Genomic DNA, 17,790 nt, shown 5'->3' on the forward strand with positions numbered 1-17,790 from the left:
TAAACATCAAATCGTCTTGCTTGTGACGGTCACAAGCTTGTGACCTCTCATAACCTTTCTACCACTTGCCTTCTCACTTGCTTTTTGTAAAAGGTCACAAACTTGTAACGGAATAGTGCCGTTACAAATGAGAATTTGTGCGTAAATATATCTAACCCGTCTAGAATGAGAATTTGTATCTAACCTGATTTAAATGAGAAGTTGCCTTTTGTTTCTGCAGACACACAGTGTGCTAAAAGTCTACAAAAGAACCAACACCAACCACACAAATCTACTTTTCCACACACACCACAAAATATCAACGAAAATAATGGATCTCGGAACAGTGTTATCCGTAGCGCAAACCCTGTTCGCCGCCTTGCAATGCAAGGAGCTCAAAGACATTTGCGTTCTTTTCGGATACGAGTCGGAACTAGAAAACCTCAAGCGCACCGTGTGCACCGTAAGAGCCGTGCTCAAGGATGCGGAGGCCAAGCAAGATGGTCTTGCGTCATTGTCCAATCAAGCTCAGTTATACATTGACGAGCTCAAGGATGCTGTTTACGATGCTGATGATTTGTTGGATGAGTTCATCACTGTGATCGACCAAAAGAAGGAGCTCATAACCCAAAAGGGTTCAATACTTCGAGAGGTTCGTCTTTTCTTTTCTCGTTTCAATCGTCTTAGTTTCGCTCGAAACATGTCGAAAAGTGTTAAGAAGATTAGGATGAAGTTGGATGCCATTGCTGTTGATTATGGTAAGTTTGGGTTTAAGATTGACTATGAACCTATTAAGGTTAGGAGGGAGGAGACTTGTTCTTATGTCAATGAGACTGATATTATTGGTCGAGATGCCGATGTTCAAAAACTATTGGACATGTTGCTATCTTCTGAAGGTAATCCTAATGGTTGTAATTTCGTTAGTATTGTGGGTATTGGAGGTCTGGGTAAAACCGCGCTTGCTCAACTTGTGTATAATGACCCGAGAGTGAAGGCCATGTTTTCGTTGAGGATGGGGGTAAAAGAGAATCTTATTAAAATCTTGAGATCGGCTGTGGGTGATAATAGATGCGATGGTTACTCACTCGATCAGGTTCAATGCCAACTTCGGCAACAACTAGCCGAAAATAAGTATTTACTTGTTTTAGACGATGTATGGACCGAAGATCGTGAGGAATGGCTTAAGTTGGAGAAATATATTAAGGGAGGTAAAAAGGGAAGTTGGGTTGTGGTAACTACTCGTTCCATGGAAACCGCTAGAATTGTGGGGAATGGTCTCAAGCACGAGTTGGAGGGGTTGTCTAGCGACCATTCATGGCATTTATTTCAGAGAATGGCATTTGGGCAAGCAAATCCTACAGAGGAATTTGTCGAAATAGGTCGTGAAATTGTTGAAAGGTGCGCTCGTGTCCCTCTTGCCATAAGAGTTGTGGGTAGTCTTTTATATGGTCAGAGTAAGAGTAAATGGCATTTGTTTCAACAGAATGGATTGGCTTGTATTGCTGGCCATGGCGACAAAAACGGCATCAAATCTATATTGAAACTGAGTTACCATCATCTGAAATCCCCATTTAAAAGTTGTTTTACTTATTGTGCAATCTTTCCTAAGGATTACGTTATAGATAAGAAGATGATCATAAGCCTTTGGATGGCGCAAGGCTACATTGTTCCATTTTGTGAGGGTCAAAGCATAGTAGATGCTGCTGAAGACTGCTTTTTGATTTTGTTACGGAGATGTTTCTTCCAAGATGTAAAGAGGAACGTGTACGGTGAGATTGTCTCATTCAAGATGCACGATCTTATACATGACATAGCACAAGATGTGGCAGGAAAAGAAATCTGTGAAGTGCGCTCTAATCCCACCGGATTAGACGATGAAAGAGTTCGTCACCTGTCAATTGTCGAAAAGAATTTCAGAAAAAAGTTTCCAGCTATGACCCACATTCGTACTTGTCTTCGAGTTGATTGGGAAGACACGGAATTACTCATGGGTCTGATACTAACAAAATGTTTGCGCTTGAGATCTCTAGACTTGAGTTTTTTAGAACTCGAAATTTTACCTGAATCAATAGGTAACTTACTGCATTTAAGATATTTAGATCTTTCATGTAATCATATGCTTAAGGGACTCCCAAAATCAATAACAAAGCTACATAATCTACTGACACTGAAATTAGCTGATTGTTTTGAATTGCAAGAGTTACCCAAAGATTTGAGAAAGCTACATAAACTTGAGATCTTAGATATATCAGGATGCGGTGGGTTGAAGTATCTGCCTTTGGGTAGTTTGAGCAAACTGTCTTATTTGCACACACTGAGTAGGTATATGGTGGGGTCGACAAATTCGACGGTGAAGGAATGTTTTGATCAGCTAGAAGACCTAAAGAGTCTGACTAAATTGAAGGGTTCCCTTGAGATTAATATCCAAGCGCCTAAAAATGCAACATATGTTAAGGAAGACGATAGGGGAGGAGCATACATACGGAGTAAGGAGCATCTCACTCGTATTGAGCTTGCTTTTAATCATGATGAAGGTAGCTACGAAAGTATCGAGTATGAGGAAGCATTGTTGGAGGAGCTCCAACCACATTCTAATCTCATGGGGTTGACAGTGGAGGAATTCAGAGGCGTGACATTGCCAAGTTGGGCGAGGGGAGATAACTTGACAAGCTATCTCCCGAATCTTGTCACATTGAAAATTGTAAGTTGTGAGGAGTTGGAGTGCCTTCCTGAATTGGGAAAACTGTGTCATCTGAAGAGATTACTGCTGGTGGATTTGCCAAAATTGGAATATGTGGAGAATGGATATAGCGAACGGGAACCGTTATCATTTCCCTGCCTTGAAGATGTTTTTTTACAAGGCTTGCCAAAGTTAGAAGCCTGGTCACGAGGATCTAAGGTAATCAATGAGGACGGAGTTGGTGTTGAGCCACATCAATTATGGCCTCGATTGAAAAGGATGAAGATAATCGAGTGCCCGAAAATGTCATGTACTACTGCGGAAGGCCTAATATGGATATATGATTCTCTTCAAGATTACGCCGATGCCACCCTGTCAAGGTATATCTCAAAATCTTACCACATATTTGATTTGATCTTGTAACCGCACCTTTTTGAAATTTGTCGAGGAGTGATACTACATTCTACGGGGAGAGGTATCTTCGTACCAGAAAAAATCTCCTAAAATATGTAGGGAGTTAGAACTTACAAATTACTAACTCAACTAAATATATAAACAAAAAATACTAATTTATTGAATATAACTTTCCTCACATATATTTCTCCATTATTTTACTCCTTACTAATTTGAAAGCTACTGTTTAATGACCTTGATTATTTTAAAATTAAGTTACAGAACATTATTGAATAGGTGTTCGAAGTTCAAATCCGGGTGTCACATAATTCAAAAAAAAAAAAAAAATGAAATATCGCAATCCCTTACGGAGTTACGGTCTCTTGATACGTACTTGATTCTAAGCATTAGGTAGCCTCTAAATCTTTGTTATCTCGAACTCTAGCAAAATTATTAAGTACTCATCATCATAAGTGTAACAGAATCTGGGCGCTTTAATAGGCCTTATGATTAATATAAAGACAGTTGTGAAATTAATGAATAATTTACATTTGTTGTATTTTGTGAAGGGGATAAAACAAATGTAAACTATTGACTGAGACAGTGGGAGTATATATTTTTTGTATGAATCATATACCTACCCTTCAAATATGGACAATTTACTTACACATGTCATGCTTTTAAATTAGTCATTTCAAATTATTTTGTTCAATTAATAAGATCGTCTTGCATAATAATAATAATAGTAATAGTAATGGTAATACTAGTACTAGTACTAGTATTCAAGAAAGCTTTTTTTCGAGTGATTTTAGAGAGTCCAGCTTTCACGAACTACTAAACATTAATTAAATAAAAGTTTAATAAACATGAAACTATTAAATTCAATCTAATTCTACCGTTTTTGAATCAGTTAAGGAATAGTATTATGGGGTTATTGGGTTTCAATTGATTTAGGAATATCTAAGATAAAATTTCTTTAATAATAGATAGAATTTTAAACGTTTTTAATTAACAATCTACTTGCTACCTCTTTCTAAAGAGCATAAATATGATGTTTTCAGACTCTCTTCATCCATAAATTTTAATATCTACGTTTTTTTTTCATGTTTATTAGTTTATTTGTCTTCAAGCTTTAAGGCATAGATGTTGATTTTGTCCATCTATATGATCAAATTGAGCATCTATAACAATTTATTGTACCTTTGTGTATTTAGTTTCTTATAGGGGCTCGAATTGTTTAAAGTGTGAATCATACTAATTGATTTCTCCTTATCGCGATCAGTTTGATGTGCGAGGCCCAACGAGAGATGGATACAACAACAACAACAACATCAGAGCCTTAATCCCAAAATGATTTGGGGGCCCAACGAGAGATGGATAGAATAAAAAAAAAAGAAATTGAAAAGGTATGCACTATATGTAGGGTTTATTTTTGCACATTTACCGTTTTTATTATTTGTATTGTTTTATAGGAATAAATTACGTAAACTTGGCTTGATTCTCCACTCTGAATTTTGACTCACACACGATTCTTAATCTATAAAAAAAATCATTCATTTATTACTATTAATGAAAAGAGTATACAAATGGACCGTCTTACAATGTGAGTCCATCTCACATAATAATGCCTCCATTCATTGTCTTAGCAGAGTAAGGCATCTTGAGACGAAATGTTCGTGTGTAAAAGGCTATTATCGGAAGAAAACATTTGCAATGTGATGATATACAGACTTTGACAAAAGGGTAACTGGATGATACTTGTGCATTTAAAAGAAATTTTATGAGATTGGTTGTTGTCTTGATACTTGCTGATTACAACAAGGCTATAAGATGATGATCATCTTGTGAGAGATGGTGATGATCTTGAGCACAAGAAGATAATTCTGTTTTGTTTGTTACGGAGTACGATATTTAATTTCTCTCTTTTCTGTTGATCAATTGGGTGTACTTTGGTCTTTTTTATATACTCTGCTCTTTTAAGTTGTTGGAGTAGTTACGGCGTGATATTGATTTGTAGGATTCACTAGGATTGTGAATGTATATATGAATGTTCTCGCTCTAGTCTAAGGCATCGTTTGATTACCCATTGGAATACAACTCCATAGGAAAATAGAATTCATGGGAATTAAGTTCCCGCATGAAATTCCTAGGGGGCCTAGGTAATCCAACTCCTCCATTATGGAGGAGTTGGAAACTCCTTGGAATATTGAAGTCTTTATTTAATCAAGAATTTGTTTCTCCAATTGACGAGGATGAACCTTTATATGTTGGGAAATGATTTATCAAAAACATTACTGTAAAATACGAAGTATATTTTTCCAAGGTAATCATTTACGGAGTATCTAATGAGCAAGATAATTATGTTGAACAAATTCATTTATTACATTGATTAAATCGCATGAGGTAAAGTACTTCGTGCTTAATTGCTTTTAGCAACTACTATTAATTAATTAGCTATACTTACACCTTAGCAACTACAGTATGAATTAATCACGGAGTATTTAGCATTTACAAGAAAATCATTCTAACTCACCCTATACATGAATCAGGTGTTCTATTTAAGTACTTCATACATACTATCACTCTTTTGTAGTTAACTTTACATATTCTAATTTACTTCTTAATCAAAGTTGACATACTATCAATTAGATGAGCGATGTATATATTGCCTTTCATATTTACGCTTCATGGCAACACTTTGTGATTATAGTTAAGTTAATGGATTACAAATTACTCATCAAAAACCTTCACAGTATAGAAAGGTAAATAAATGAATGAGACACCTTAAAACGGATATTAATATCAAAACAGATCAGTATCATACCACGCACTTGAGCGTTTAAGAGAAATCTTTCTCTTTTGCCTATGCATCCTGCTTTCATTTTATTCATACTATTTGTCCCGTTTTATACTTAAGACCAATACACCCATCTTTAGTGAAATTGTCTAAAATAAAATAAGTAAACAAATGTCCGACTCTGAGGGAGTACTTTGTTTGTAAAGATTCATATAATATTATCAACAACTTATATTCTAAATCTGAATTTTCTCAAGTTTATAAGTATTGCGATTATTGTAGATTCATAAATTTGAAGATATTACAAATAGATGCACGGGCATTAAATCTTAGTATATATATAAAAAAGAGAGTTTCTTCGAGCGATCTGAGAGCGTCCACATCATCAAAAATTAATTTAGGATACTGTTTACGACGAGCTTAAGGATGTTGTTTACGACGCTGACGATTTGTTGGATGAGTTTATCACTATGATCGACCAAAAGAAGGAGCTCATAAGTTATGAGCTACGAGCAAAACTAAGACTATTGAAACGAGAAAAGAAAAGACGAACCTCTCCAAGAATCGCACCCTTTTGAGTTATGAGTCATAACTCAAAAGGGTGCGATTCTTGGAGAGGTTCGTCTTTTCTTTTCTCGTTTCAATAGTCTTAGTTTTGCTCGTAATATGTCGAAAAGGATTAGGAAAGCCAAATTGTTACCAAACTCTACCTTGAGGAACAAGATAATTAAGTGAGGGAACCCTAATAAACCCACTAAGATTTATTCACTATAAATATAAGGAAGACAAACAAGAGAAGGGATCCCTTCATTCACACCCAAGACGGCGTATACCACCTAACTTTCCTCCTGTACACAACCCACGCATAAAACAAATTACCTTATAAACCATCCAAAGATTCCCCTTAATCATTGGCTAATGATTACCTCAATTACTACACTATGAACACCATGCTAATAACCAACGTACGGACAGTACAAACCCACAAAATAGCCCCCGACCCCGACGAGTATACTGGCAGTCTCGTATACGCACCGGACTAGTTGTCCGTCGTCAGATCCGAGTTCGTCGTATATTGTACTTATACTCTGATTATCATATAGTGGAATATTGGCGGGATTCCGACTCCCCCGCGGTTGTTTCCCACATCGGGTTTTCCGCGTCACCAAAATCTCTTGTGTCATTATTTCCTTATTTCTTCCTTTACTTTGTTCATATCGTTACTCTGTCCTAATTACATACATATTCCATCACAAATCACATATAACTTAACCTCCGATATGAGGCTAAAAAGAGCGGTCACTTTAACCCTAATTGGTAGAAATTTACCAAAACACCATAGAATCCGCATCCGGTTGCACAAAGAGGTGGATCACTCATGTTGCTCATTTTCGTTCTCCTTCGTTTTAATGAATTAATTAAGTCGCTCAAAAAATATCTCCCTTGTTACTTGTATCGCTATCAGTGATATTGATGTTATACGATTATACGAATATATATGCCAATATATGAAGACCTAGTCTGCGTCGTTATGAGCAAATATTTGATGTGAGACGTGTTGTGTATATACGGAGTATATATAGATGTGAAAGTTTTTCCTAATTCAATCATGCCTAGAAATAATAAAAGGTGATTTAGGCTACTCCTCCCATCCCGGTCAATTGTTGTCCTGTGATTTTGGTACAAAATGATGCGAATTTGCGGAAGCGGAATAACAGAAAATTAAAACAAAATGATATTTGCCTTGAATTCTTATGTCGAATTCAAGTTAATGCAATATTTGCTATTGTTAGACCTATAACAATAACAATGGGGACCAAACTCAAGACCTATTGAGAATGATCGTGAATTTACTCAAAACGCGTTGAATAAAAACAAAGGATTTGTCGCAGCCATTTTCAACTTAAAAACCAGTTTTTCTAAATAAGGATTTGTCGCAGCCATTTTCAACTAAAAACCAGTTTTTCTAAATTTCTGGTTCATGTTTTATTGCTGAAATCTTAGACCTTATATAGGCAAATACTCGACCTCCCAAGCCAAGTGAAGAGTTGCCAATTACTCTTTCACTTATTACAACAATTAACTACTCAAAATGAAAAGACTCAACATAAATACAATCTTTACTACATATTACTACCAGCTTTATTTTGTTTGCAAAATAAGATAAACTTATTACTTAACTAAAACGTATTATTGGACCGTGTGACCAACTCCTTTGGACCGTATCCGTACTCGTATCATCCGCCCTTTCTTCAAAAAGAATCGTCCCGATTCTTGAACCTATGATATGGGTTATCAAAAGCCGATCAACCCTCGAACTACCTTGCTCGAGTTTAACCTTTGAATTCCAATCGCAATCGGAAATTCAACCAACATCTTGACTTTGACACGCCGTAAGACCGTTTGGGACCAAATTTTTTTTTTAATTTTTTTTTTCTGGATGAATAGTACCATGCCCGTGAACAACATTTTTTTTTTGTCCCCCTTGGAATAAAAGTCACTAGAAACTCGCCCCTGAGATGCAAAACCGATTAACCCTCAAACTACCTGCATGAGTTTAACCTTTGAACTCCAATCGCAATCGGAAATTCAACTAACAACTTGGCTTTGATACGCCTAGGACCGTCTAGATTTAAGGAAATCAAGAGCCGAAGCTCTGATACCATATGATGCGAAATTGCGGAAGCGGAATAACAGAAAAATAAAACAAAAGGATATTTGCCTTGAATTCATGTGTCGAATTCAAGTCAATGGGATATTTGCTATTGTTAGACCTATAACAATAACAATGGGGACCAAACTCAAGACCTATTGAGAATGATCGTGAAGTTACTCAAAACGCGTTGAATAAAAACAAAGGATTTGTCGCAGCCATTTTCAACTAAAAACAAGTTTTTCTAAATTTCTGGTTCATGTTTTATTGCTGAAATCTTAGACCTTATATAGGCAAATACTCGACCTCCCAAGCCAAGTGAAGAGTTGCCAATTACTCTTTCACTTATTAGAACAATTAACTACTCAAAATGAAAAGACTCAACATAAATACAATCTTTACTACATATTACTACCAGCTTTATTTTGTTTGTAAAATAAGATAAACTTATTACTTAACTAAAACGTATTATTGGACCGTGTGACCAACTCCTTTGGACCGTATCCGTAGTCGTATCACAAAACCAAGAAAAGAAGGGACCAATTATCAAATGATAAGTGGACCAAGTTAAGTGTGAAATATCAAATTACTCATCATATGCATTCTTTAAATAGAAAGGACAACAATTGACTGAGACGCCCAAAAATAGATGTTCCGGGTGTAATTCCAGAGCAAGTATAGTCACCACCCGTGGCTTGTTGAATGATGTCTTGAGTAGGATTCTCCTTTGGTCTTAATCGTTTCTCTCGGTCTCTCCTGCAACAATGAACGAACTGAGGGCTTGGCTTTGTGCCAAGCGTACTCACTCCGACGCTCAAGTCAGCAAACTTAAAGGATAAGTTGTTACTTGGCTGAATGTATAATGTAGAGAGATAAGGAACATATTACCAGATGAATAGCGTATTTAGGTTTAGTTGTGTATTTTTGGGATCCTTTCCTCAATGAAGTTTGAGGAGTATTTATAGGCTTTCACCTTTTGTCACGTAGTGGCCAAGTGGCTAGCAGGTGGAAAGACTGATCTACCCCTCGGCCGAGGGACCTATGGCAGGCCGGCGGTCCCTGTTGACTCACCGCCGAGGGGTCTTGGATGTGAGTACGCGGGTGTGTGTCCCGGCTGGCAGGTTGTCATGCCGAGACCCAGGCTGACCGGCCGATGGGCTGCATCGGCTAGGCTATCTAAGTCGTTGACTTGCTGTGGATATCTTTGACCTTGTTCAATATGTTGACTTGGTCAGCGGTGCAGAATATGCCCCATCAATTTGCCCCCAGCGTAGTCTATGCCGTGGTATGGGCTCCGATGTACGTTTAAGCGTATATTCTGCGTAAATAATTTGCGGGAAATTTCCTGCATCGGCTTCTTCTGCGTCGGCCTCTTTTACCTCGGCCTGGTCTTTCTTAGGCCGCACCATATCCCCCCTCCACATGGATGTGTAAAGGGCATCCGATGTGGAAAAGAAAGTGACGCTGGCCGAGACCAGGATTAAGTGTGCCGGTTGCTTTTGATTGCCCCCGGCCGGCGCTACTTAGCTTGGTTGACCATGTGGCCGGCGGAGAACAGATGCTTGGGAATTTGTTGAGGAAGGTGAATAGGCAAGGAGGTATGAATAGGCGTGTTGAAGACGCTTGGTCACTGTTGCATTGATTGACGTCTAACTGTTGCAACGATTGACATCCCGTGGTTGCATGTCCGACACGTGTCTGCACGCTGATTGGTTGACGCTTCATGGGCTGTTCGCTGATTGGTCCTTCTTTATGGGCTTTTCCCTATAAATAGGGCAGTTAACGCGTGAAATTGGCCACCAATTTCATTCTCTAAAATTTTCCTCTAAACTTTCAAGGGTTTTCTTTGTCTTCTAATTCTCAGAGTTGTTACTCCGGCGAGTGTTTTCTTTAAGGTAAACAAACAAACTTTCCCATTTCTTAATTTTGTAAGTCTTTATGGTAAACATGTCTTCGCCGACGCCGGCCCTAGTAGGCCGGGCCGGGGGTTCCCCGTCGCGTCTCGATGAGGGGGAGAAGTTGGACGCCCTCCTGATAAGGCCTGGGGGCCCCAGGTCTCCTTCTCCTGAAGTCGATCCTCGAATTTTGGAGGAATGGGAGGATGACTCTGATGTCGATGATGACGCAGACGATTTTGGCGATGATGTTGAAGAGGCTCGTCCCAAAGAGGTGAGGCGGTACGTTATGGACCACGGCGAGGTCTGCAAGTTACGTGTTGACCGAGCTTGGACACATAAGTTTGCCAGTTGTTCTGGTGAGAAATTTTTCGAGGGTCACTTCTTCTTCGGCAGGGGGTACAAGATTGTTATCCCTGAGGAGGGTCAGGCCGTCTGTTGCCCTCCGCCGGGCCATACCGGCGTATACATGCGACACTTGGAGTTTGGGCTCCGGTTTCCGCTGAATGAGTACGTCATGGCCATCATTAAGGCTATGAACGTCGCTGTGGCCCAACTGCATCCGTTGGCCATGAGGACGATAGTCAGCTTTGTGTGGCTTTGTCTCTTCAAGGGGGAGGCTCCGACGGTGAATTTATTCCGCCGGCTTCATTATCTCCAGCCGTCAATCGCTGGCCGCGTCGGTTGGTACAGTGTGCACACGGAGAAAGGTTATGTTTCCGGTGACAAACTTACTTCTTGCAAAGACTGGAGAAACCGGTGGGTGTATGTTAAGGTGCCGGATGACTATCCGCTGCCCCTCTCCTTTCAGCACCAAGTGAATTTGCGGTGTGAGACTAAGGCGGAGCATGACAGATGGGTCAGCCGGAAGAAGCTTAAAATGGATGCCAGCAGGGTCCTTCTTACAGAGGATGAGAAGCTGGCGATGAGGCTTTTTGAGGCGGACAAGGGTGGGGTGTCGAAAAAATGGATTCCCCCAACGCAGATCATTCTTCAGGATGAGCCGCTTTGCCATGTCGGCCTCATACCGGCCCTAGCACAGGGTGAGTGGGGTCGGTGTGAGGCCCATCACCGCTCTTAATGTTCCTGTTTTTCGAACTTCGGTTTATTTCTTCTACTTAATTCTTGCTTTTATTTTTTTTCGCAGACCACTTTGGACGGGACTTGTCTGAGGATATCCTCCGGAGAATGGGGCTGCACAAAGACAAAACCGTTGCTAACCTGCACCCCAAGGCTCTGGCCCATGACCGTAGGACGTCGCCGAATGATCTTATGGACCAGCGGCTGAAAAGCTTGAATGCGGTGGAGGCCCAGGCGAAGGTTGTTAGCAACATGCCGCGCCATACTCGAAAAACAAAGCCTTCGGCGGTGATGGCGTCGACATCGGCTCCACCATCCATCCCCCCTGTTCAGAAGGAGACGGTGGAGATCGTTTACATCTCTAATGGGGATGACTCTGACGAGGAGGAGGGGTCTCCCCTTGTCCGTAAGAGAAAGCGGACATGCCTTCTATCGCCGTTGCTTCGCTGCCGACGAGGAGATGCGCCTTCGTCCAAGAAGGCCAAGCACGGATCGATCTATCCGGTGGCTCGATTTAGCCGGTTCATCGCGCGCCGATGACAGCCCTTCGGCATGTCGATGTATGTTGATACGATGCTTTCTTTAAATTTTGTAGATCGGCCGCGATCGTCCGCCGCTCTTGTTGGGCGGCAAGTGGTGGGGAAGTGCAAGCCGGGTGATCAAGACGTCAACGTGAACCCTTTGTCCCTTAAGGCTTCCCTCTCCCGGCCTACAGCCGGTGATCAAAATGTCACCACTATTTCCTCATCCCGAAGGAAGGTTTCCCTTTCCCGACCGCAGACAAGCGATCGAAACGTCACTGCTGACTCCTCATCCCAGAAGGTTTCCCCCTCCCGGCTCGTGGCGAGAGGTGCGAGGCTGCTCGAGGAGCTGGCGAGGTGGAACGAGCTGGCCGGTGCTCGCATTATAGAGCAAGAGAAGGCCGTGGCTCAGTCCGCTCTTGAGCTTGATGCCACTAAGAAGGTGGTCGCGAAGGCGAGGCTGGATCTCCTTAATGAGCAAAGGCTTAGGGGAGATGTCGAGAAAGCGCTCTTGGCTGAGAGAAAGCTTAGGGAGGACGCTGAAAAGGAGGTCCTTGCTGAGAGAGCCAAGGCCGAGGCCGCTGCGGCCGAAAGTTGCAAAGTTCTTTGGAGAAGTGTGACCTTGTTCGAGGCATGCCGACCTTTATCTCCAAAGCAAAGGAATGAATTTAGGGGCAAATTTCGATCCGGGGAAGGTGATCCGGAGCAAGGAGGCCATCATCAGGTAAAAGGAGGACGACATTGAGATGCTCCAAACCAAAATGGTCCCCGACCGTGTTCCGACCGGATCCGGCCGAAGCATTTGCGCGGGGAAGTAATTGAGAGCTTTTTCCTCTTGAAGGTTCCTTTCCGTGGGACGATATGACGAGTGTTTGACGATAAGCTCGAAGCTAAGGAGAAAGCCGTGGAGGAGAGGGTCAAGGAGGCGGCGAGAGTGAAGATAGAGCAAAAAGCGGCCGAGGAGGCGGCAGCTATCGCTGAGAAGGCTAAAGCGGCCAAGGCGGAAGCCGATTGGGCAAGGGCAGTTGAGGCTGCCGAGGCTAAGGCTGGGGCTGCTGAAGCTGAGGCTGCTAAGGGAGCTACTGGGTTGCCCCTTGAAGAAGGTCCGCTACCGCCGCCGATGGCAGCAACGCGGACATAGGGAGATGATATCCGTAGCCTTTTGTCTTTTGGTTTGTCCTTGTAATTTCTTGTAATTCGTTGAACATTTTTTTAATAAGAGCTCGTTTCTTCGCTTCTCCGCCTGGCCGAGGTTTTTACCTTACCTCTTTTTCTTGCGCTAGTATTTGAGCCTCAACTGTACTTTTAGCGTCTCTGTCTTCGTCTGGGTTGTCTCCTTACGTTATTAATTGAGTGTCTCTTTTGTTTCCGCCTCGGCTTGGCCGAGGCAGTCTAGAGCGCGTATCTCAATCGTGTTAACGCTTCTAAGGCATTTTGATTGCTTTGCGAGTATCAACTGCGATGGTCGTGATTGCCGCTCTTGTCGGTGTGACAGTGTGAGCCAAAGATTCGCTTCTTCATGAGTCGGCGTGGCGTCTACCACTTGGAGTGACTGCGACGGCGTCCAACCTCTTGGGGTGACTGCCGTGGCGTCTACTACTTGGGGTGACTGCGACGGCGCCTATTTCTTCATGAGACTGCCGTGGCGTCTACCACTTGGAGTGACTGCGACGGCGTCCAACCTCTTGGGGTGACTGCCGTGGCGTCTACTACTTGGGGTGACTGCGACGGCGCCTGCTTCTTCAAGGAGGCGCTGCAGTGGCGTCTACCACTTGAGTGATGCGACGGTGTCCAACCTCTTGGGGTGATCGCCGTGGCGTCTACTACTTGGGGTGACTGCGACGGCGCCGCTTCTTCAAGGAGATCGCCGTGGCGTCTACCACTTGAGTGACTGCGACGGTGTCCAACCTCTTGGGGTGATCGCCGTGGCGTCTACTACTTGGGGTGACTGCGACGGCGCCGCTTCTTCAAGGAGAGGCGCCGTGGCGTCTACCACTTGAGTGACTGCGACGGTGTCCAACCTCTTGGGGTGATCGCCGTGGCGTCTACTACTTGGGGTGACGCGACGGCGTCTATTTCTTCATGAGACTGCCGCTCTTGTCGGTATGACAGTGTGAGCCGACATCTGCTTACTGATAAAGACTGCCGCTCTTGTCGGTATGACAGTGTGAGTCGGCGTCTGCTGACTGATAAAGACTGCCGCTCTTGTCGGTATGACAGTGTGAGTCGGCGTCTGCTGCTTCCTAGTGACTATGGGAAGAGCGAACATTTTGATGGAAGACTTGGATGATTTTTCATTTAGGTAAAAACACGCGTCGGGGTGCCCACAGCTGTTTTGGACACCTCCGCCGCTACATAGAGTATTCCCGAGATTACCAGCGTCCTAATGGCCTATCAAAGGGACAACGTCCTAGTCAGCCGCTAGTTACATCCATGAGGTCGCCCTCCTGTTGTAAGGATAGACTTTTCCCTTTCTCTGATTTCTTTGCCACTTTGAGGGATTGCATGTTGCATCCTCTGGCGGCTATCTGGACGTTGACCACCTCATCATTCTCGTCTTTGGAGACGAGCTTATGCGCTTCCCCCCGGTCCGAGACATACATCAGCGTTAGGGCCCGGATGGACATCACTGCGTCAGCCTCACTCAGGGTGACTCGGCCTATGAGAACGTTGTAGGCGGACGAGCCGTCGATGACCACGAACTCAGCCAGGACATTCTTAGCCGCATTCTTTTCGCCGAACGTCACCGGAGTCTGATCGACCCGGTGGTACCGGCCGGCCCCGGAGAAGTCGTATAGTGGGTTGGTGCGGGGGCTCAAGTCCTTGACTTTCGGCCGAGGCCGAGGAAGCACTCCCGAACATGATGTTCGTGTACGCACCTGTGTCAATCAGGCACCTCTTGACCAGGTGGTTGGATATGTCCAAATTGACCACAAGTGGGTCGCTGTGTGGAGCGATGACTCCTTCGTAGTCCTTCCTTCCGATGGTTATATCGGGGATGCTGGGAGCGGGGATCGCTGTGTTGGGCACAAAGTTGATGGCCTGATATAGCTCGTTCAGGTGCCGTTTGTGCCCGTGAGCGGACCCTCCGTTCTCGTTGCCCCCGATGACAACATGGATCACTCCTATCCGTTCAAGACGGATTTCTTACCCGAATCGCTTCGGCGTCAGTCTTTTGGCCTTTGGCAACGTACTTGCCGAGGCTCCCCTTCCGGATTAGCTCTTCAATGGCATTCTTTAGATGCCGGCAGTCGTTGGTTAAATGGCCGGTGTGGCCGTGGTACTCACAGTACTGGCTCGTGTCACCGTCACTTTTTGGCTTGGGGGGTCTCTCCCACTTCTGGCCCTCGCTTTTGCTCAGGGCAAAGACCTCGGCGGCGATACGACGAGAGGGGTTTTATCACTATACCGCCTCGGTGGTACGTTCCCGAACTCCACCCGGCGCCCGCCGAGTCCCGTCTCCTGGCAGTTTGTCCGACCGTGACCTATTATTCTCACGGCGTCTTTCATCGGACCGTGACCCGTTGTTGTCACGGCGTCTCTCATCCGGGTTGTCCTCCCGGTGACTCTTCTTTTCTGAGTGCTCGGCCTCGCTGGGGCCTACCCAGGTCTTGTGATAGTCTTCTACCTTGATGGCCTGGTCGGCCATCTTCCTAGCGGCGTCCAAGTTCAGGCCTCCGCACTTGATGAGCTCATTTTTCAAGTCTCCCCTTGGGAGGCCTTTCATCATCTGGAAGGCCGCTAATTCGGGATTAATTTCCGAATCTGCTGGACCTTTCCGTCGAACCTCTTCACATAGCTTCGTAGAGACTCGCCCCCCTCCTGTTTGATAGTTAGGAGGTCCGATGTCTCCACGGCCCTTCTCTTGTTGCAAGAGTACTGGGCTAGAAAGGCGTCCCTTAGGTCGGCGTAGTAGTATACCGAGCCGTCGGGAAGCCCCTTGTACCAACTTTGAGCCATCCCATGCAAAGTTGTTGGGAAGACTCGGCACCAGACCTCATCGGGCTGCTCCCATACCGACATGTAAGACTCGAAAGCCTCCGCGTGGTCTACCGGATCACTATCTCCTTTGTATGATAGGGGTGGCAACTTGAGCTTAGTTGGCACCTGGACTTCTAGGACGTAGGCGTTGAGGGGCTGTCTGACCACGTGTCGAACGACACGCGGCGATCGGCTCCTTGCATTCCTAATCCGGCTCCTCTCCTCGTAGCGGGAAGGACTTCTTCTTCGACTCGGACTTCTTCTCCAACTCTGCTGAGTCGGACTCCTCTGGTTCCTTTGGGGTAAGCCTCGTTCGTGTTGCGGGGACGCTGTCCTCCCATGAGTGCGGGAAGGACTTAGGTCTACCACGCCCACTTTGGGCTCCCCCGGCGACTTGGCCGGGTCGGCTTCTCCAAAGGTGCTCGTTCAAATTTCTCGGAGTTACGTTTTGGGCCCCGGTCTCCCGGGCGTTTTCCGCCGCTCTTGTCGGCGTGATGTGTGAGCAGCGTATTACTAATTAGGTCCAGGACCATTTTCGGTTTTTGCTATGTCAACCACGTGTCCCATGATGGTGACTGGTTGATCGGCGCCGACGTGTCGGCATTATCGGCATCCCGAACTCCGGTTGGATTACTCCGCCGGTGGAGGGCTGCACGACTCCAGAATTGTTGAAAGTATCATCGTGGTAGAATGCGGTTTCATCGGTCACGACTGCGTCTTGTTGTTTTGACATCTTAGCTTTTTGGGTGGGTTTTTGTTGTTTTTTTTTTGTTTGGGAATGAATGTGACTAGCTTCTAGTGTCTTTCCCCACAGACGGCGCCAATTGTTCCGGGTGTAATTCCAGAGCAAGTATAGTCACCACCCGTGGCTTGTTGAATGATGTCTTGAGTAGGATTCTCCTTTGGTCTTAATCGTTCCTCTCGGTCTCTCCTGCAACAATGAACGAACTGAGGGCTTGGCTTTGTGCCAAGCGTACTCACTCCGACGCTCAAGTCAGCAAACTTAAAGGATAAGTTGTTACTTGGCTGAATGTATAATGTAGAGAGATAAGGAACATATTACCAGATGAATAGCGTATTTAGGTTTAGTTGTGTATTTTTGGGATCCTTTCCTCAATGAAGTTTGAGGAGTATTTATAGCCTTTCACCTTTTGTCACGTAGTGGCCAAGTGGCCAAGTGGCTAGCAGGTGGAAAGACTGATCTACCCCTCGGCCGAGGGACCTATGGCAGGCCGGCGGGCCCTGTTGACTCACCGCCGAGGGGTCTTGGATGTGAGTACGCGGGTGTGTGTCCATTTGGCAGTTGTCATGCCGAGACCAGGGCCGACCGGCCGACGGGTCGACGCGGCTAGGCTATCTAAGTCGTTGACTTGCTGTGGATATCTTTGACCTTGTTCAATATGTTGACTTGGTCAGCGGTGCAGAATATGCCCCATCAATAGAATAGGACAACAAATGACCGGGAGAGAGGGAATACAGGGAATATAAAGTTAGGTTGCCTTATTTTTGTCTATTTTCTTATCTTGATCATATATATATGCATGTGGATTCCGCGCATAAATGCGCGATATTTATAGATCATTGATTTATAATGTATTGTAGTATTATTTATAAATTTAAAATTGTCATATTCTTAATTATTCATATTTTAATATGAGAATAAAAAATTGAAATGGAAAACTAATCAAAAAAATTGAGTAAATTCATGAAATGTGTATATTAATGAAATTTCTTACCACAAAATTAATGATTTCAATTTATAAATTTTCTCAAATAATTTTAATTTTTTTTTTGTCACAAAATTAATAATA

At 43.9% G+C, this 17,790-nt stretch overlaps 1 protein-coding gene across 2 annotated transcripts; it reads left to right on the forward strand.

The window, feature by feature from the left end:
• Positions 1 to 127: 127 nt before the first annotated feature.
• On the forward strand, positions 128 to 5,177 carry LOC141656564 (putative disease resistance protein RGA1). 2 transcript variants are annotated; one of them, XM_074463508.1, is made up of 3 exons: positions 128 to 3,039; positions 4,335 to 4,458; positions 4,699 to 5,177. In XM_074463508.1, the coding sequence occupies exons 1-2, from the start codon at positions 194 to 196 to the stop codon at positions 4,393 to 4,395; spliced, it is 2,907 nt and encodes a 968-aa protein (XP_074319609.1). In that variant the 5' UTR covers positions 128 to 193; the 3' UTR covers positions 4,396 to 4,458; positions 4,699 to 5,177. The 2 variants fall into 2 exon arrangements, with proteins under 2 accessions (XP_074319609.1, XP_074319608.1); XM_074463507.1 differs by having other exon boundaries at positions 129 to 3,039; positions 4,702 to 5,177.
• The last annotated feature ends 12,613 nt before the right edge of the window (positions 5,178 to 17,790 follow it).

Source organism: Silene latifolia, chromosome 5, assembly GCF_048544455.1.
Source record: "Silene latifolia isolate original U9 population chromosome 5, ASM4854445v1, whole genome shotgun sequence".
NCBI classification, from domain to species: domain Eukaryota; kingdom Viridiplantae; phylum Streptophyta; class Magnoliopsida; order Caryophyllales; family Caryophyllaceae; genus Silene; species Silene latifolia.